This window comes from Trachurus japonicus, chromosome 14 (assembly GCF_045865225.1).
Source record: "Trachurus japonicus isolate A0001 chromosome 14, Traja_1.0".
Classification (NCBI taxonomy): domain Eukaryota; kingdom Metazoa; phylum Chordata; class Actinopteri; order Carangiformes; family Carangidae; genus Trachurus; species Trachurus japonicus.
In genome coordinates this window covers 17,419,990-17,437,922 of record NC_140920.1, presented here as the reverse complement: position 1 = coordinate 17,437,922, position 17,933 = coordinate 17,419,990, and the positions used below count along the sequence as shown (strand labels likewise).

General features: G+C 40.4%; 1 protein-coding gene across 1 annotated transcript; it reads right to left on the bottom strand.

The window, feature by feature from the left end:
• Positions 1 to 567: 567 nt before the first annotated feature.
• psmg1 (proteasome (prosome, macropain) assembly chaperone 1) lies at positions 568 to 7,832 on the bottom strand. Its single transcript, XM_085798184.1, has 7 exons — positions 7,594 to 7,832; positions 6,661 to 6,764; positions 4,242 to 4,387; positions 2,688 to 2,750; positions 2,356 to 2,554; positions 1,141 to 1,271; positions 568 to 741 (listed from the first exon to the last, which is right to left on the bottom strand). Exons 1-7 carry the CDS (start codon positions 7,710 to 7,712, stop codon positions 664 to 666), a joined length of 840 nt encoding a protein of 279 aa, XP_085654310.1. The 5' UTR covers positions 7,713 to 7,832; the 3' UTR covers positions 568 to 663.
• Positions 7,833 to 17,933: the final 10,101 nt, after the last annotated feature.

Sequence of the window (17,933 nt, the reverse complement as noted above, 5' to 3'; positions counted from 1 at the left end):
AGGAAGCAACTTCTAAATAAGCTTCATTCTAAAAAGCATAAGGCTTGTTTGATATTCTGTATTTTCGTTTTAGGAAGGCCATTTGAAAAATAAAGGCAATATAGTATTTTTCTAAAATGGCCGTACACTTGATATCAGCAGGCATGACTCAAACAGGAGTGAGTGGTGCACTTGGTGGGGATAGGACTACTTTCAGGTGAAGATGGATACAGATTTTATGCTCTAGTAAGTTTATAGGAGAGAGATGGAGTTTGCAGGGTTGAATGTACTGAAGCATGTCGCCCAATTTAATGGTCTGTCTCAGAGACAGTTTGTGGACAACAATGAAGCTCTAAAACACAAAGCAATGACAAATATGGCATTAGACAGCTGTTAATCTGTTGAAAGCGAGAATGTTAAAACTGAAAGATTAAGAGCCTAGGAAGGTTGTAGGTTTTGCAGATATTTGATGTTAAACCAAAGTTTTGGGTGGTAACAGTACATTATTCTCTTCTCTACTCTTACTGATGGAAGGACAGCAGTATACATTACATAAACCATAAAGCCACTTTCACTTGAAACAAAAGCTTTTGTTTTCTTAATTTCTTTATTAAAAAATGACAGTATTTTTACTACAGGAAAATAGAAGGAAATTGCATCACTCAGTGTACAAACTGGACATTTTCAGATATAAAGATTACTCTGGATGTCAGTGGTTTTGACAAACTTCCGGAGGACTTCTGTGCTTGGAGACGAGCCCAACTGTGGAGAGAGAGAAAAGCACAAGCTTAAAATATTGAACATCCTTTTTAATGTGATAACAATTCAGGTGTGTAATATGAAATCTCAAGTGTACTTCCAAGAGATCTGGTGAACTATGATGTACGGTACATACACCTGTGTATGCTGTGTATTTTAAGAGCGTACATTAGGTAAGTATCACCCACAGTGTTTGATGTTCAAATGATTAATTTGGTGATTATTGAGGACACTGAGGAACTCATCCAGTACATATTTCATAATTTGCTTAAAAAAACACCTCCTTTTGTGATGTGACAGTAAAAGTTGATGAATGAATGGTCGTTTTTATCCCAATAATTAACGGAGCAGTTGGAGAGAGTGATTTATTGGACTCAGATTTAACAGGAAAAAGCTCCTCACCTGTATGGACTTCCCAAGCTTAGCCAGTGCGGGCTTGTAGGTCTCCATGGTGACAGAGTCAGGGCCGATGACATCACTGTAACACTGGTAAACAACAGCGGCGATCCGGAGGACCTGGCAGTGGTTCAGTACTGATGAAACAGCACGAAGTGGAAGAAAACAGGGTTATGGGACGACGGAGAGAAGAGCAGGCGGTTTGACATGAGATGTGTGACCTGTCAGTCGTCGGCGTCCAAGGCTCAGGGTCTTTATCCTGACCATACATCCTTTTAATTGGACTGTCAATGTCTTTAAGTGCACCAGCATGAAAATGACCAAATCAGGATGCAAGACTATGTGTTGTCGGTGAGTGGTGAGGAGCCTAATGGTGCTGCACTTCATTTAGTTGGCAGACGCTTTTGTACAAAGCCACTTACAGTTTTCCCCCGCACACTCACACCAGGAGCAATCTGAGGTTCAAGGACACTTCAGCAGGAGGAGGAGAGAACCTGGCTGAAGCTGGATTTCTAGCCTGCCTTACTTTGGTTCATTAATTCATAGAAAGGCGAGACCACAGCGAGAAGAGGGTCTGAAGTGTAATGTCTTCTACAAAGAATTAACAAGGTCCACTGATCCAACATTTTTTAATTGGTTGTTGAGGTTAAAACCTTGAAGCACAACACGATGTTGTTTTAGGCATCCCACCTTAAAAGCTCTGAACTGAGACTTCCAGGACTCAAAGCTGTGACACAGCTGTTGGTCCTGTTGTGAAGATAATGTTACCTTAAACAGCCACAGGGAGGGTCTGTCTCTGACTTGTCAAAAATGTGTCGTTATTAAGATAATTTGTTGATTATGTAGCTGCTAATCAGTGGATTGAAAGACTAGTGAGTAATGTCAGGTTTGCACTTGATTTTGTTAAATATGAGTTAATTATATTTGTCTGTTCAAGACCCAAAACAAAAAGTATTATTTTCTTATTGTTCTCTTGAATTCATTTAGAAACAAGTTAAAATTGTGGGACAAACATTTGTTGTTTCAAGGGTACAACTGTAAACACTGCAACTTCACATTTAACATTTAAAAAGCAGCACCAGCAAAGTCTGTCTGTCATGTCTTTGTGTGGGTTTTCAAGTGTGATAAAGTAAAGTAAAAGTAAAAACCTGGCCAGGTACTGTGGGCTTGAGAAGTTGAGACATCAGAATTCATGAGAGTGAATGTGTGTAATATTAGTACCTGCAGCTGGAAGTCCAGTAATTATGTTGGGTTGCTCCAGCGCCCTGCAGACGGGTTGACCACTGAAAGTACCAGTATGCAGAGAGCGCAGGAAGGGAGCAGAGCTGGTGCACAGATAGTCTGCCGTCTTGTAGTCAGCCACAGAGCTGTCTGACAACACTGTCACATTCAGCTCTCTGTGCTGCAGACAGCCGAACACCTACGAGACACACAGAGACACACGGTTACATCACAGGACAATGATGTAACTATGGTCAGGTCTAAATGTCTCTATTTCTTCTCATGACATCATTTAATCAGTGTGTGCCATTGATTTTGTTGTATAAACTCACCTTGTCTGTCCACTGAAACTGCTGGTCCTCCGCTACATAGCAGGTCACTTGGCATATCAAAACCTACGGGGGAAACAACGCAAGAGACGCTAAATTCAACATTTGTGGATCAGAGGCTGGTGTCTGTCTGCGTGGTGTAAGTCGGAGACAGAAAGCTCCATTTTCATGGAGGTCACGAACTACACTTTGTTTTTTTTCCCCCCTGAGCTTGACATTCGCTTTGCCTGTCTGTGTGCTGTTTTCATGTTGTGAAGTGCAGCAGCACCCAAAGCTCAGGAGAAGGTGAGAGTTTTATTCAAATATGACAGCTCAGAGGAAGTTGTTGGATTTTGGTGAAAACTGCTCCAGAGTCATTCAGCTGGTGACCTGGTGAGTCTGTCAACCGTGGAAAAATGAACACGCTACAGTGGAACAATGTCTTTATATATAACCTCAATAAAACATTTAAAAAAATATGTTATAAATATATAAAAACAAATTATCACTCTCTAATTGTGAGGCCTAATTTGCTTGGCTGCACACCATACTTGAGATGCAACGAATAGTTTATTTTTCAATTAGTTTCTTTGTGAATTAATTGTTTATTTAACGAATTACAGAAAAAGCTAAAAAAAATTGCCCATTGCTATGGTTGCAACCAACAATCCCCAACAAGACTAAGATATTAAATCATTATATTATAAGACACAAACACACACCAACCTATCGTGCCATGCATTTAAATCAGTCTTAAAAATGGAGACTATGATGACAGGAATTTCAGCAAATCGGTAATTCATCTGTGAAAGAATGTGTGACTGTCACAGTATCTGCTGCTCAGAGCGGCTCTAGTCTGTATGAAAGTCTTCTCCTTCAGCTCATTAAATCTCTGCAACTGCAGGCAACAGGAGAAGGAATGTGTGATAAATGCGAAGCTTCCTCTGCAGCACGGTGCAATCACACACAGCTGTTCACCGTGTTGATTAAACCACATGCAAATGACACCGGGCTGATAGAAAACAAGCACATACACCTCTCTGCGCGCGTCACACCGGTCAGTTATAACTCTGTATTCTGACAGTTTATCAGAGAAACGCTGAGACGGTGGATTAGCATGGCTCATTAATCCTGCGTGTCATGGCCTACTTTCCAACTTTTAGAGCTGAAGTGGGGTTTCATGTTTTATTCCTGAAATACATCACTGTGCAAACGCTTCTCTATCAAATCGGTTACACTCAATGTGACCATTTATAAAATGAGATACAGCAGACCTGAGACTGGAATAGTGTTGATGGATGTTATCATATAAATGGCTTCAGTGAATGTGTTGCTTCTGTCTGCATTCCTTATGTTTCTCCATGGATGTTGGCTGGCTTTTCCACTGATCTGCTGCATGTATGCAGTATGACAATTAGCTTTTCTTTAAGTGAGAATAACGGTTTTAATGTGTTGAGGAGCAAACACATTAGACTGAATGATAATTGAGTTTACAACAAGCTGGTGCTTCATGTGGGATTACTAACAGACAGATTCTGGAGCGATGTACTCAGGTATTATGCTCACTGTGTTACTCACTGATGGGTTTTCCTTGTGTCTGTAGAAAAGACACGCTGACTCCTCGCTGGTTGATCCAGACACAGCCCGGCTCCTCTCATTCCACACAGATGCGTGTCCCACTGAATCCCAGTTTCCAGAGGCGAGAACATATACCGACAGAAACCCTGTGAAGACAAAGCCGAACAGCGGATTTGTGATTTTTTTTCTTTACTTATTAGGCATGGAGACATTATTCCACTTTCAGTTTTAAAGCAGAAGTAAGTGATATATTTGTGTTAATATAAGTCTTAAATAGTTATATCTTCCGACAGCAATCACTTGCATAGAGTGTTTGGACCGAAACACGGGTCTGTCAGTCACTCTGCTCTGCTCTGAGCCGAGGAGAAAACATTTATCGTATCCTACAGTTTTTATCCAATGAGGAGAGAGAATGGCATGCAGGGCTGTGTGTGCAGCCAAGGAACGCCGTGAATGTGGCGACGTAGGGACGAGGACTGTTATGGTGCGTTCAAGGAAACTCGCATTTTTCCGACCTGTGAAGTCGTACCAGTTCGATCTGGTACGAGTTCACGGGTCGGAAGTTACGAGTGGCCGTTATAGTGACTTTCACCGGTAAAACAGGTCGGAAAAACACGAGTGGGTTGCCTGGAACGCTACAAAGTCCTAAGTTGTGACTTGAAGCTGTAATTTACGATTTCAAAAGCCTGCCTGGAACGCAGCATTAGCGAAAACGACCGGACCACTTACTTCTGCTTTAAGGATTGATTGTGTCAAACATGTTATCACATCTGAACTCCCAGGGAGATCTGTATTAAAGTAACAGACCTTGTCACACCTAGACAATAAACAATATATAACAATAAATTAGTTAATCAACACAAAATCTGTAGGAAATTATCCTACAAATTAAAAAAAAAGCCAATTCATTCATTCATTCATTATTGTCAGCCTTATAAACTACATTCTTCAGCTTTTTTCTGCCATTTGTTTTAGTAAAGTGAACATGTTTGGTTTTGGGAGTGTTACCTGAAGTAATGTCTCATCAATTAACTGAGAAAAGAATCAGCAAATGAATCAAATATGTAAATAATTGATAGTTGCATCTCTCGTCTGGCTGCATTACATTTACAGCGTGTGTGGTGCTCCAGGCCCACATCCTGCTGGTTTACTGACAAACCAGATGGGATGGAGTCATCATCAGTATTCAAAATCACAGCTGTGCTTTTCCTGCTGTGAGACGGCGCTGTAATAACTGCATATCAACAAACACAACCTGAACATAAGCAGTAACAGTGCATATTATCATATGAGAAAAAAAGGGCAAATAAATATTCTGACTCATCAACAGTCCCAAATCCAACAATATTCAGTTTATTATCATGTGTGATGAAGCAATGCATCAAATTCTCACATTTGCTGAGATAGAATAAGCATTTATTCCATAATCACAACAGTTGCCAATCGACCTTCTTTCAACTAATTAATCGATTCATGGGCTGAGCAGCTTTATAGTATATCAATCTCATGTCTATGTGTTAAGTGAGAAGTTGGAGACAGGACATGGTTTGCCTAGCTTAGCCTAACACTCAATGTTCTCCATCTACAATAATATAGTCTCATTGTCTTATATACTTTACTTTCTGCTTCTGAGCAAATTAAACAAATGATATACATGGCTTTATCTTAATTAGCTAGTTGCCAGCTTCATCATCATCTTCTGTTGAGCAGGTACAGTACATTGGGTTTATGTGCAGTGTGCGCTTTAGTGTGTGCTTTTGAAAACAGCAACCTTAAGCTTGGAAAAGAGGCGGATCAACCAAAGCATAAAAGCTGCAGGCCATAAAATGTAGATGTAAGCAAACTGTAAGGTACAAAAATGCTTTTGTGTGGGCTTGTCATAAAGAGCAACAGCCTTCACATTACACACGTTCCAATTATTGCATTTTTGATGCCATCTAGGAATTTAAATTTCACCGTTTCACTCCACTGACCTCCAGGGGCACAACTCTACCACCTGCATCCCCATTAAAACCAAAAGTCTGTATTTAAAAAACAAATTAAATCACACTTACATTTACAATCCAACCTTAAGGAAAAAAATACTCAATGATATGTCTTGACTGAGGACAAGTAAATAAAAAAAGGAGGGACAGGTAATCTTTCAGTGTTGTGGGCTTGAACATGCATCATTTACCACAGGCCCTCTGCTTTGTAAAACCTTCATGAATGTTTTTTGAATGTTAGACATAGAGGATAAATGCCAATAGCTGTAGCAGAAGGGGGTTATTTCTGTAGAAGCATGTTTCTTTTTTTCAGAATCACTGATTAAATAAACACTCACAGAGAGATTGAGAAAAAAAAAACAAAGAGAAAGGGCACTACCATCTAAACCATAAATGTTGAAGATGTAAAATCTAAATATTTATTCATTACTTACTGGCAGCGTTGTGTCCAGCAGCGAGGATGAAGTCTGTACACTGCAACTTGTTTCCAGACTTTAGTGCTTCAGAGACTTCAGAGCTCCAGTGCAGACGAACCTCCCTGATGAATAGTGATGTGGGTTAGAGTGGAGGAAAAGATTCAGAAAACATTGTGCAAATAAAATTTCAAGCGTTTTATTGAAGCTTGAGACATTAAGTAACTGCAGTAACTGGGAGGATGGAGGAGCAGCAGGACGGTGGTACAAAATAAACTATACAGGGGACCAAGCAATCAGTTTGTCTCCTACATCACATACTTCAATGCAGGTCTCTCTGCTGCATTTTTCTGCATATTTCTCTATTTATTTGTATCAAAATCATTAGAGATGCTCCCGTGAGAAAAACAGCTAACATTTTAAATCAAACTTGCATTCATTTTGTATTTGTAATAAAACAGATAATTATAAAATCCTATTCAATCCATATGGCCACAAAAACTAGATCCTACCATAACAAGAGGCATAGGCTACAGTTATTTATACTGGACTTTAATTGGCATATTACACTCGATTGTGTTTCCTTTTTTCACTTTAGCTACTTACTGAACTTTTTTGCTCTTTAATTTTATATATAACAACTACAGTCAACCGTAGATTACCCACTGTATCGTTTGTTTTACATTGTCAGCATCAGTTGCCATGATAACGATGTAAAATGTCATGTGTCATGATGGCTGGCAAGAGCCCCGACACGTCTATAATGGTGAGACGTGTGGTACAAACCCGTTTTTTAAAATCGAAAGGTGTGTGCTGCCTCCAATTTCACCACTTAAAGATAAGTTACAGTTCATTTCCCTGTAAGTTTCAGTGATTTATCTCCTATAAACGCTCCCATGCTTTCTGACGCATCGCTTCCTGGTGCTACATGCTAGCTGGCTAGCTGCTATTTACCTCTTTTCCTCCAGCTCTCTGCGGATTTGTTCATCTTCTTCGTTTTCGTCGAGGTCCTCGTCGTCTTCTTCCACGGCCCGAGAATACGTCGACAAAACTTCACCGAAAAACGTCGCCATGAGCACTGTCTTTGCAGACAAAACCGAAAGTTTGGCCAAGGATTCAGAGGGGACTTACAGTCGTGACGTACATCCGTCACTTCCGCCGTTGGTGGCAACACGCCTTCAGAATAAAAGCCCGACCCCAACCCAGGAATCCTTCAGTATAAATGCGTACACAAGCCTGAACCAGTGCACGAATTTATTGATCACCAAGGTGCATGGAGGAACAAGAGAAAGACCGAGAGGTAAGGCAAGTAATTACCTGAATGGCACAGATTAGAAAAAATAAATAATTTTGCACATTTTTAATGATCTTTGGGGTGCACCTTGTTAACATCCCTTAGCTAAGTCAACAGAATAAGATGATTTATGGCCTAATCACAATTCATGGAGGGGTATGTTCAAGTCTGTGTTAAAACAATATCCACATGCACATTTGAGACCAAGAATAGCTGTTGATTGTTGATAGTTATTAAAAATAATCATAGTATACCCATAGGTGCACTAGTGTATCATAGTAAATAGCAGCAAATAGGCACACAACAACAAAAATTATAATATGACGAAGTGCTGTTGCGGCATATTTGGATTCTGCAGCTCAAAAGTCAGAGACATTCAAATAGTCAGAGTCCATTTAAGCCAATTTATAGACTTTGAGATTCCCTTTTTGTGTTTCACATTTCAGCAAGGAACTACAGTCCAGGGAGACAAGTAGAGAGTTTTGTACTAAAAAGATTGTAAGTTGAGAAATTCAGAAGACAGAAGTTTTCATTAGCTAAGATTGCCTCTCATTACCTTCTGCTGAGCTATAAAAAGCATTTTTACACAAAAGGAGGACTCCGCTCTTAGAGTGAAATCCTAATAAGATGGGATCTGTTCAGGGCTGCGATACATGATGAATTTGAAAGGACGTGAACTTGTCCTTTAAGCATAATTTTCAGCATTATGAAAATAAAAAATAGATCTGACTAAATATTTCAAATGCACAGAACTACCTTCAGCTGAGCAGCTCAAACACACTGTCCATGCATACAGAGAGGTGCAAACACCAGTCGCTTCACACGGTGCCGGTGGGAGGCTCAAAGCCCAGGGCTGCATGCATGAGTACTGCCTGCCTGACATATCTCAGCCTGAGATGTTCACTTAAATCAATGAATGATTCAAGGCCGGGGCTCTCCAGTGGATTCACATTGTGCGTGGTTATACAATGCATATAGGAGCTGGAATATGACTAACAATTACAGCGTAGGACTTCTTGAGGAGATATTTTTGGGCCGCTGTGCCAATCAAGGGTAAACGTGACACCCCACACAACTCCACCAGCTTCTTGCTGATAATACATAATTAATATGAGTGGAAAAATAGGGAAAACATAATTTCTAAAGGATGCTGGCAGATCATCTTCAGTTGTAAAGCCAGCTAGAAACACAAGCCAAGTCATGTTAGGGCAAATTGGCCTCAAGTTGACTGCAGAACATCCATCCCTTCCATTGTGTTGTATAATTCATTTTCCGGTAAGCTGTGCCCTGGGAGATGAGGGACAAACAGAAATGTGATGACATCAGCACGGCCATAAACATTCTTCATTGTCACCAGAAAATGCCTAGTGTTGGAAAGACAAATTGGATTGCAGGGCAAAGCCTGGAGTAGAATAGAGAGTAAGCTCTATTACCAGTGCAGAGCAATAATGTAGCAGGAGGCCATAAAGTAACAGCAGAAAGGCTTCCTGTCACAAAATGGAGCAACATGCTAGGAGGAAGCTTCGGGCTGCTGTTAACATAATTGATAGTAGAGAGAAGGGGAGAGGGAGGACGAGTGTGGGTGGAAAACCTCCAGGCTCAGGACAACAAGAGAGGAATGTCAACAACCGGACAAACAGGGAATGTCGTCACAACACTGACCATTAAAAAGGGGCTCGGGATGAGACTGTCAGAGGACAAAAAGCATCTACAAAGAGCCCGTCTTCTCGTAAACCCAATAACAGTGAAGTCTGAAGATTGTGACAGTCCCTTCGCTCCATCTGTCCGTCTGTCCTACACTTTGGTCGAGAGCAGCAGATCCCTCCTACGGGCCAGACTGCCATGCCGGTTGGGACGTGCACAGACATTTTAATAGCCAGTGTTTCAATTACAAAAAGGGCTGCTTGCTTCTCCCCAACCCTCACCCCCCCCCTCCCCGTCCTCCTCCTCTCATATGATTGATACCGACAGATCACAACCCATCAGTTAAATCATGTGCACAAATTAAGTCGTCCAAGGGCACAATTAGTAATTTGTGCACAACGTTTTGGGAATCTGAAAGCAAATCGAGAAGAATGGATTTTGCAATGACACCTGCCATGTTCTGCAGAGAAGGGATTTTTTATATACAATACATATTTTGTATTTGCTGCACAAAACAGATATTACAGCACACAGAGATATGCAGTAATAGTCAAGCCTGCCTCTAACCTCTTTCCTTTCACAGAGGTCATCCAGGAATGAAAGGAGGTGCTCAGTGAAAAACAGATTAATCTCTGTTTTTATCTTTTAGAAATACAGTGTTAGGTAACAGAACATCCCTACTGTGGGATGTGAAATGCACTCTGTGTAGATATACTCATTAACAAAAGGTTACAGAGGTGTGTGTGTGGCACGAAAGGAGCTTAATTTACACCCACACTATTTATTATCATGTCACCCTCCTCAGTGTATGATTTGAATCGAGCTGTACATGTGGTTTTCTCCCCTGTAATAACTAACACACATAAGGACAAGTTTTAAAAAATATTTTACCAAAATGATGTAGCTTTGTTTCTCCTCCTTTTCCTCTACACTGTTGCCAGCTACCATGTTTTTATCAACTGCACCTACAGAGGAACCAAAGAAGAGAAAACGGGCAGTTGATCAAAAGTTAAAGCGAGAAGATGAGTTCCAAATTTCAGCAGTAGAGAAGCTTTGATTACTGTGGAGTGAATTTGACACTATCGCCTCTATGGGACTGTAGATGTTTTTAAGGAATAACATTTCTTAAACAAACCTGGACGACACTTATATGGCATTGGAAAGAAAGGAGGGAGCATGCATCCTGTTAATCTCCAATATACAGATACATGAAAATCAGGATTGTTATTTTTAAAAAAGCATCATGAGACTTTTGAGGCGTCGATCGCTCCAGCGTTTCTGTCCACATTCGAAGTCGTCACAGATAGATGGAGCATTTCCACGCACACCTTTAGCTATTCACCCATTGTGTCAGACCACCCACCAACACTCACATTCACACAGAGGGGCAATTTAAAATGTGCACTCCAGCTCGGCTGCATGTCAGTGGATTGTGGGAGGAAAGTGGAGCGCCTGGAGGAATCACAGACACGCAGAGAACATGCAAACCCCACACACGGAGAGGATCAGTTGCTTAGGAACAGAATTGTTCATCAACTGTGGGTGTGATCACTTCTGAGCAAGGTGTGGGTTTTTTATTCATATTGGAGTTGTGTTTAACGGGAAGCGGGGCTCTGATGAAGCTTCATGGTGCCTCGAGGTGGGTGGAAAAGGTGAACTGATGTTGATGTGCCCTGCACCAGCTGAAGAAAAGATCGATATCACATAAGTGAGCAAACAGCAAAGAGAAGGATGCTTATAGACATTGTGTGTTATCAAATCAATATAAATGCATTACTATTTATATAGCACCTTTCTTTACATAGTTAGATGCTTGTACAGCTTTAAAAAAAAAATGAAGATACATTAAAGCAGCTGTATATGTAATAACTGTAGGCCTACGTAACATAATTTCTTCTATATTTGGTCACTGCTCACCACTGGACTGATATATTCTGTATATTTTTCTTTCCTTTTTACTTATTTGTGCTCTGCATTCCTTTGGCTGCTGCAACATTGTAAATTTGCCTAGCGTGGGGCGCATAAAGGAAAATCTGATCTTATCTTATCTTGAAAAAAAAGAAAACCGTGACAAACAAACACAACCAAAGAAAAATAAAATAAGAGTAATATCCTGTGATGGTATTTAAAAGCCAAACACAAAAAAATTCATGTATCTGATTAAATAATTCAACAATTAATAATCAAAACATTGATTGATCATAGGCTATAGCACATTCCTCACAGTAAATGAATCGGTTCATCAAAAAAAAAAACACTAAGCTGCATCCAAAACAGACAATAACAAAAAAGTGCAACAATACGATGATCTAATAATTGTGCTTCATCTCCATGTGATTCATGACATTCTTGTCATTATATTTTGCTTTAAACCTTTAATCACTGTTTTTGTTTGCTTGTGTGTTTTGGCCTTTTAGATGCAGCAGAAACACACGTGTAAACACAATTATGTACTTTGACAGTGATGTGCATAACGTCTTTGTGTGATTTTTAAAAATCCAGAAACACCCATCACATCAGTCATGTTTCCAATCACCTGGCGAGTCTAAATTCAATGTTGAGCGTCTGTTTTCAGTTTCCATTCACTTCTTTACCTAATATTTGCTCCACTGTGCTGATCTGCTTGTTGCTCACAGCGTCTGTCTGCCGTTCGGTGCTGAGCAGGTGTTTTACAGTGAGGTTTGCTGTCACTAAACAGCAGCCTGCTGTGGCCAATAACAACACTGTGGGAGCCAGCGAGGGGGAAGTAAAACAGGAAATTTATGGAGTGGACAGCTAAAAACTGAGCCGGGAGCTGCTGATTCAGGTGGTAATTGACTGGTTCTTCACTATGAGTGACTCCTTTCATGATGCCACGTTGTAAATTTCATACGTCCTCATCGTTATAAAAATACCAACTGTTTCTGCTTGAAGATTTGAATAAAACACCTTTTGTGACAACTGCTGGGATTTCTGTAGGTGCATAGTAAAACGGCTTTATATGACAATGAGTCGTGTGACTCATGTTGGAGCTCAGCAGGATGAGTGGATACTGTCACATGTGTGAAAAACCTGGTTGCATGACTATATCAATTGTTTATTAAGAGAACTGTGTAGAGAAGTGTTGAAGAAGTGAATCCAGGACTGAGAAATGTGTATAAACATTTAACTATCAACAATATCAAGTAGGTTTGCATAATGAGACATCGTCCTATGTGAGTGAACTCGGACTCATGTTAAATAATCGGTCAGTTATCAGTGTCAGACCGGAGGCAGTTGGAGTAGGTAGTAAACTAACCAGCTGCTACTGTGATTTAAAATGTCCCTAAAACTAATGCACCAATGGATCAGCAGCAATTTTATTGCAGCTCTGGTCAATCTACTGAAGATCAACACGTCATTTCCTGAAGGTTCCTTTATTTGGCCTACTTCTGTGTGCGTTTTTTATTTAAAGGGATAGTTCAACATTTGGCAAATTGACCCATTGCCATAATCCCTATAGTCTTTGCAGTAGGTTCATTACCTTTAAAGGTGTACAGAAAAGAAAATTGAATTTGAGCCCACTCTGGGTCATAAAATTAGTGTAATAACTCATCTATCAGACGATGTAGGCCAAACTTTGTGCAAAATTCTATTTTTGAGTAAATCCGTGATGAAAGTGTGTATTTTAGTGTAGTTTTTTTTTCGTATTAGATAATGCAGGCGCACGGATTATACGTCAGCCTGTACACGATTCACTAGCCACTGATATTGGATCCGTCATCCGTCATTCAAACGTCTGAGACACGCACACACACACGGAGCTCGGGCTCGCCCCAAACTTTGAATATCCCGCCCGCTCAATAACGACCAATCAAATTCATTTTCCTTACTCGGGTAAACTCGTGTTGCAGCTCGTGACAACTCGGCGCGACAAACGGGACAAACGGCCATTTCTGTACACCTTTAATTGTTGGAGCAGAGCCACAAGCTGCTCAGAGCTACACTATGGAGGCTAATGGGATTTCTTGGTTTCCCTCATCAAACTCATCAAATACACAATGCAAAACCTCCAAAACGCTCTTGTGGACAAGTTGTGACTTGCACATTCACCACGCTATGAGATAATAACGGAACGTTATGAGACAGAGTTGTTTTTGAGATAAATTCATGCAACCAGAAATCCCATGAGCCTCTGTAGCGTAGCTCTGGGCAGCTAGCGGTTCAGCTCCGCCGTTCTAAAAACAGCTTGCACCGACAATTTAAGGTAACGAACCTACTCCTAAAGCTATAGGGATTATGGCAATGGGCCAATTTTCCAAAATGTTGAATTATCCCTTTAAGTGTGAATACAGATAGAAGAAAACTATTAAACATCATTAAAATGTCTCTTTCTTTTAGAGGATCTTGTGTCCCAACCAGTGTGGAGACCAAACCTACGCCCTGACTCGATACTGAATTCAATCACCACGTGTCAGACACACACACACTTTGGCAAAATCCCAGTAATCTAGAGAAATCCAATTTAGGTTCATGTAAGAATCTGGATCATATGCAGTGACCACTACATGAATTTGGAGGTTTTCTTTTAAAGGACAGCTTGTAGTGTTGTGATCAGAACCTGTCCAGTCCAGATTTAATCATATATGGGGTCATAGTTTGAAATATGTGGGCGACTACATCTCCAGAGTCTGGGGTATTTTGTGCAGCGACAGTTGACAGACGGTCTATATTAAAAGACACAGTCACATGCCTGTAAATATGTAGGGAAACATCCCTCCTGTCCACACTGGCTGTAAAGAGATCCAGTGTGATAAGTGTGTGGCAAAAACGTAAACCTTGGTTTGGGAACAACTTAACATTCCCTCTGTACGTTTCCTATTTTCTCTCACCACTGCTGCTCTCATTACTGTCCAGTAAAAGCCAAAGTAAATCTAGAAAACTAAATGGTCAACATCAATTTCTGTCAAGTAACTGACCCTCATTTCCAAGAGGGGCCATCCAGGGAGCTTGTGTGTCTTCATTTAGAATGCAAAAATGTAAAAATCCTCATAATAAATGCACACAGTTCATCAAACAGTACTGCTTGGGGACAGGGTAATCATTAAGAACAAAGAAAAATCAATTTATGGAAGACATTTCCTCTTGTCGTGCACAAGAGCCTCATTCAATCTTTCCTAAAGCCATTTCTGTTGTGCACAAAAGGAAAGTTGGTCTGTGTCTGTTTGTGTGTGCGTGTATGTGAGTATGTGTGTGTGTGTGTGCATGCATGAGTGCATGCATGGTAAACCGGCTTTTGTGCAATTCATTAGAAATTCTGCTGACAGAGACTTGCAGAGAAAGCAGTGGTGTGTGTGTGTGTGGAAGGAATATTAAGAGGATTGCTTCTGCCTGGAGATGGCCTGCAGCTTTAAAGATATCGGCTCCTTCATAAGACGCATAACGTCACATACACAAACACACACACACAGTGGACAGCAGTGTGTACATCAATATATGTTTAGCATTTGGGCCCACAAACCTTTCTCATTACAGTTAATAACCCTGATTAACACCAGCTGCAGTCAGAGCAGCCTGGCACTGGGAGAGAGGCTCAATAATAGTCAGACACATAATGTACAATGTCATTCAGAGAGAGAATGTGGTTTGGTTTTACAATGACGCTGTTAATCATCCAAACTTGAGGGATTTACAAACTTTTTTTCTTATTTAAAGAATCCTGTGGAGATCCATAAGAAGTGCTACAATCAATATTTTTATATTATCAATCGATCAAATCACTGAGTAATGTGAAAATAGATGCTCGTAGTGGTAAAGCCACAGAGAATTACGACTCAACTCCGCAGCGCTCCAGAGTGTTTTAGCATCTTTCAACTCATTGTTTTGGTTTTATGGTCCACAGCCTTACTGTTGGGCGGTTCACTCTTTCATCAACCTTACTTCCTGCCCCAGCAGGCAGTGAAAAAAGCGCTGATAAACCAACTGCTGTTTGGCGCTGGGCGGGTAGTGTACAGTGTGCAGAGGTGTGAAATTGGACGAGGTTTAAACTTCTCCTCTCAAGCTGTTTTTCCCCTCTTTTCTTCACACAACTACTGCATCACTTTTTTTGCGAGTGTTAACACCATGAAAAAGCCTTAAAGGAGAGACTCTCGGAGTGTGTGCATCATTATCTCCATTTGTACGATTCATCACGTTGAGACTGAAATGATGCACAAAAGACACTGAGTTCTTTGAAGCCGCAAATCCCGACTTTCCCTCCAACTACCTCCAAGTCAGCAGACATAAATACTTTTATCTCGAGATGTGCCTGCATTACTACGCTACATGCATTTTCAGAGGCCTTGGACTCTGTCTGTGCTTCTACGCCGATGATCTCCGCCACAGCTGCAAACTAAAACTCACCAGAAAATGAATCAACTTGTTTTCTGTATCTTTTTTTCCTCCCTTTAAATCTCTTTTTGAGCTCATTTGCCCTCAAGGCTCAAGAAAATGGCTTTGGTTTGAAAAATTCATATAAAAATGATTTCATTTATTTGTAGGTTATGAAAATGAATACCAGTGGCTCCTTGGTGTTCAGCCTGCAATCTAATATGGGTCCGTTTGACCAGGGCAACCGAGTGGACGTGTATGAATATTAAAATAAGTGCTATAATCACTCTCCATTTAACAGCCCTCAAACATATGCCCCGCTTTAAACTGTGCATGAATAGTTGTATAAATCTTTCAGTATGCACTCATCTACAGTGAGTTCATCATCCAGGGACCCTCATTCCCTCTAAGGCTATTCATTTTTCATGGAGGCCCGCTGGTGATGGAGCATGTCCACAAGTAGGACTGGGAAATTACTGTGAGAATCTCAGATGCTTTTTGGTGCGAATGTAAAACAGCACAGAGACCTTTATCTGATTAAATGTTCCTCTTTGCTCTCGTCTGTTATTACTTCTCACCTCCATAAATATGCAGAGTATTTTAGACAGCATGCTGCATTGTAATCGGCTCTGATTGAGGCTCGACGTGGCCAAATCTTTTCAATCTGGAGACCACTCTGGTAAAAATCTGAACTTTTTTAAGATTTAGGGCTAAATCTTTGAGTAATGTTTCAGTTTTTTGCTGAGCTGCACTGCAGGCAGCTCCAGACTGTTACAAAGAGTGTTGGATTCTGATTAAAAAATGATTTGATTTCTTATTTTAATATGTAAATTAAGATAATTACTGAGATTGATATAATAACTTGTTTTTTTATACATAAGAAATTAAAAAATTATACATGAATATATTAGAAAATGTCTAATTTATCAAACTTAACATGGTTTAACAATGCATTCAGTGAACATAATTTCAGCAGGAGGCTATATTCAGAGTTGCAGGTTTGTCGAGTGGTGTGGGATGAATCACCCGCTGCTCAAGATCTCTCAGACTAAGTAGCCGGCGGTCGACTCCTCTGTTCCCCGTCTGATGCAGAAGTGGTCGACAACTGCAAATGCCTGAAGTCCACCTGGACAACAGATTGGACTGGAGCTGGTTTATAAGAACAACAAAGCCCTCAAACACTTCACTTCACCTTGGAGAACACAGCTGATACCATCAGGCTCAGGACGGCCTGCTCTGTCCACAGGATGAGGCGTTCAGGTGCTACAATATCTCTCACCTTGGATGGGCACAGGAGGAGGAGGAGAGCGACAGACGATCCTCCTGGACAGAGCTGGTCACCAACGTTAGAAGACTTTAAGACTTTGTAGAGATAGTAATTGTCTCCAGAGGATCACACTATCCCATTGTCCTGCAGCGAAACAATGGAAGAGGTTGTGTCAATGGGACCGTGTTGCTTCAGGGTTTCAAGACATTCAGATGTCAAAACAATAAAACAAGAGGAAAGAGGCTCAGGAGGCAACATAACAACAATATAACAATAAAGAGCAGGATAGTGATGCCAGAGAGACACAGCACAGACACAATGTGAGCTTACAGAGAAAAAAGACAAAACAATATTCTTCAATAAAGTGTAAACCAAGTGGTTTTTAGATCATGAAAAACAGAAATAATAAAAAAAAACAATAAATAGACTTTTCAATTTTGTAGCTTTCCACAAATGTTTTGAATGGTTTGGAAAGTCGTCGCAGAAGCAATCATTTTATCCATCAGTGTGGAAATCACAATAGAGATTGTGTAATGATTTTGCATTGCACTGCAGCAAAAGTATAAAAGTTTATTGAACATTTCTGGCAGCTCAATACAAAAAAAAAATCAAATGTATTTTTTTAGTATGGCCTTTTTTAACTATTACTCCTTGTGCATAAACACACTATACACCACCAGCACGACGACTGGAATAACACTGAGACACTCAGCTGCTGCAGACATCATCAATCATAAACGGTGAAAATGGAAAATGGAAAAG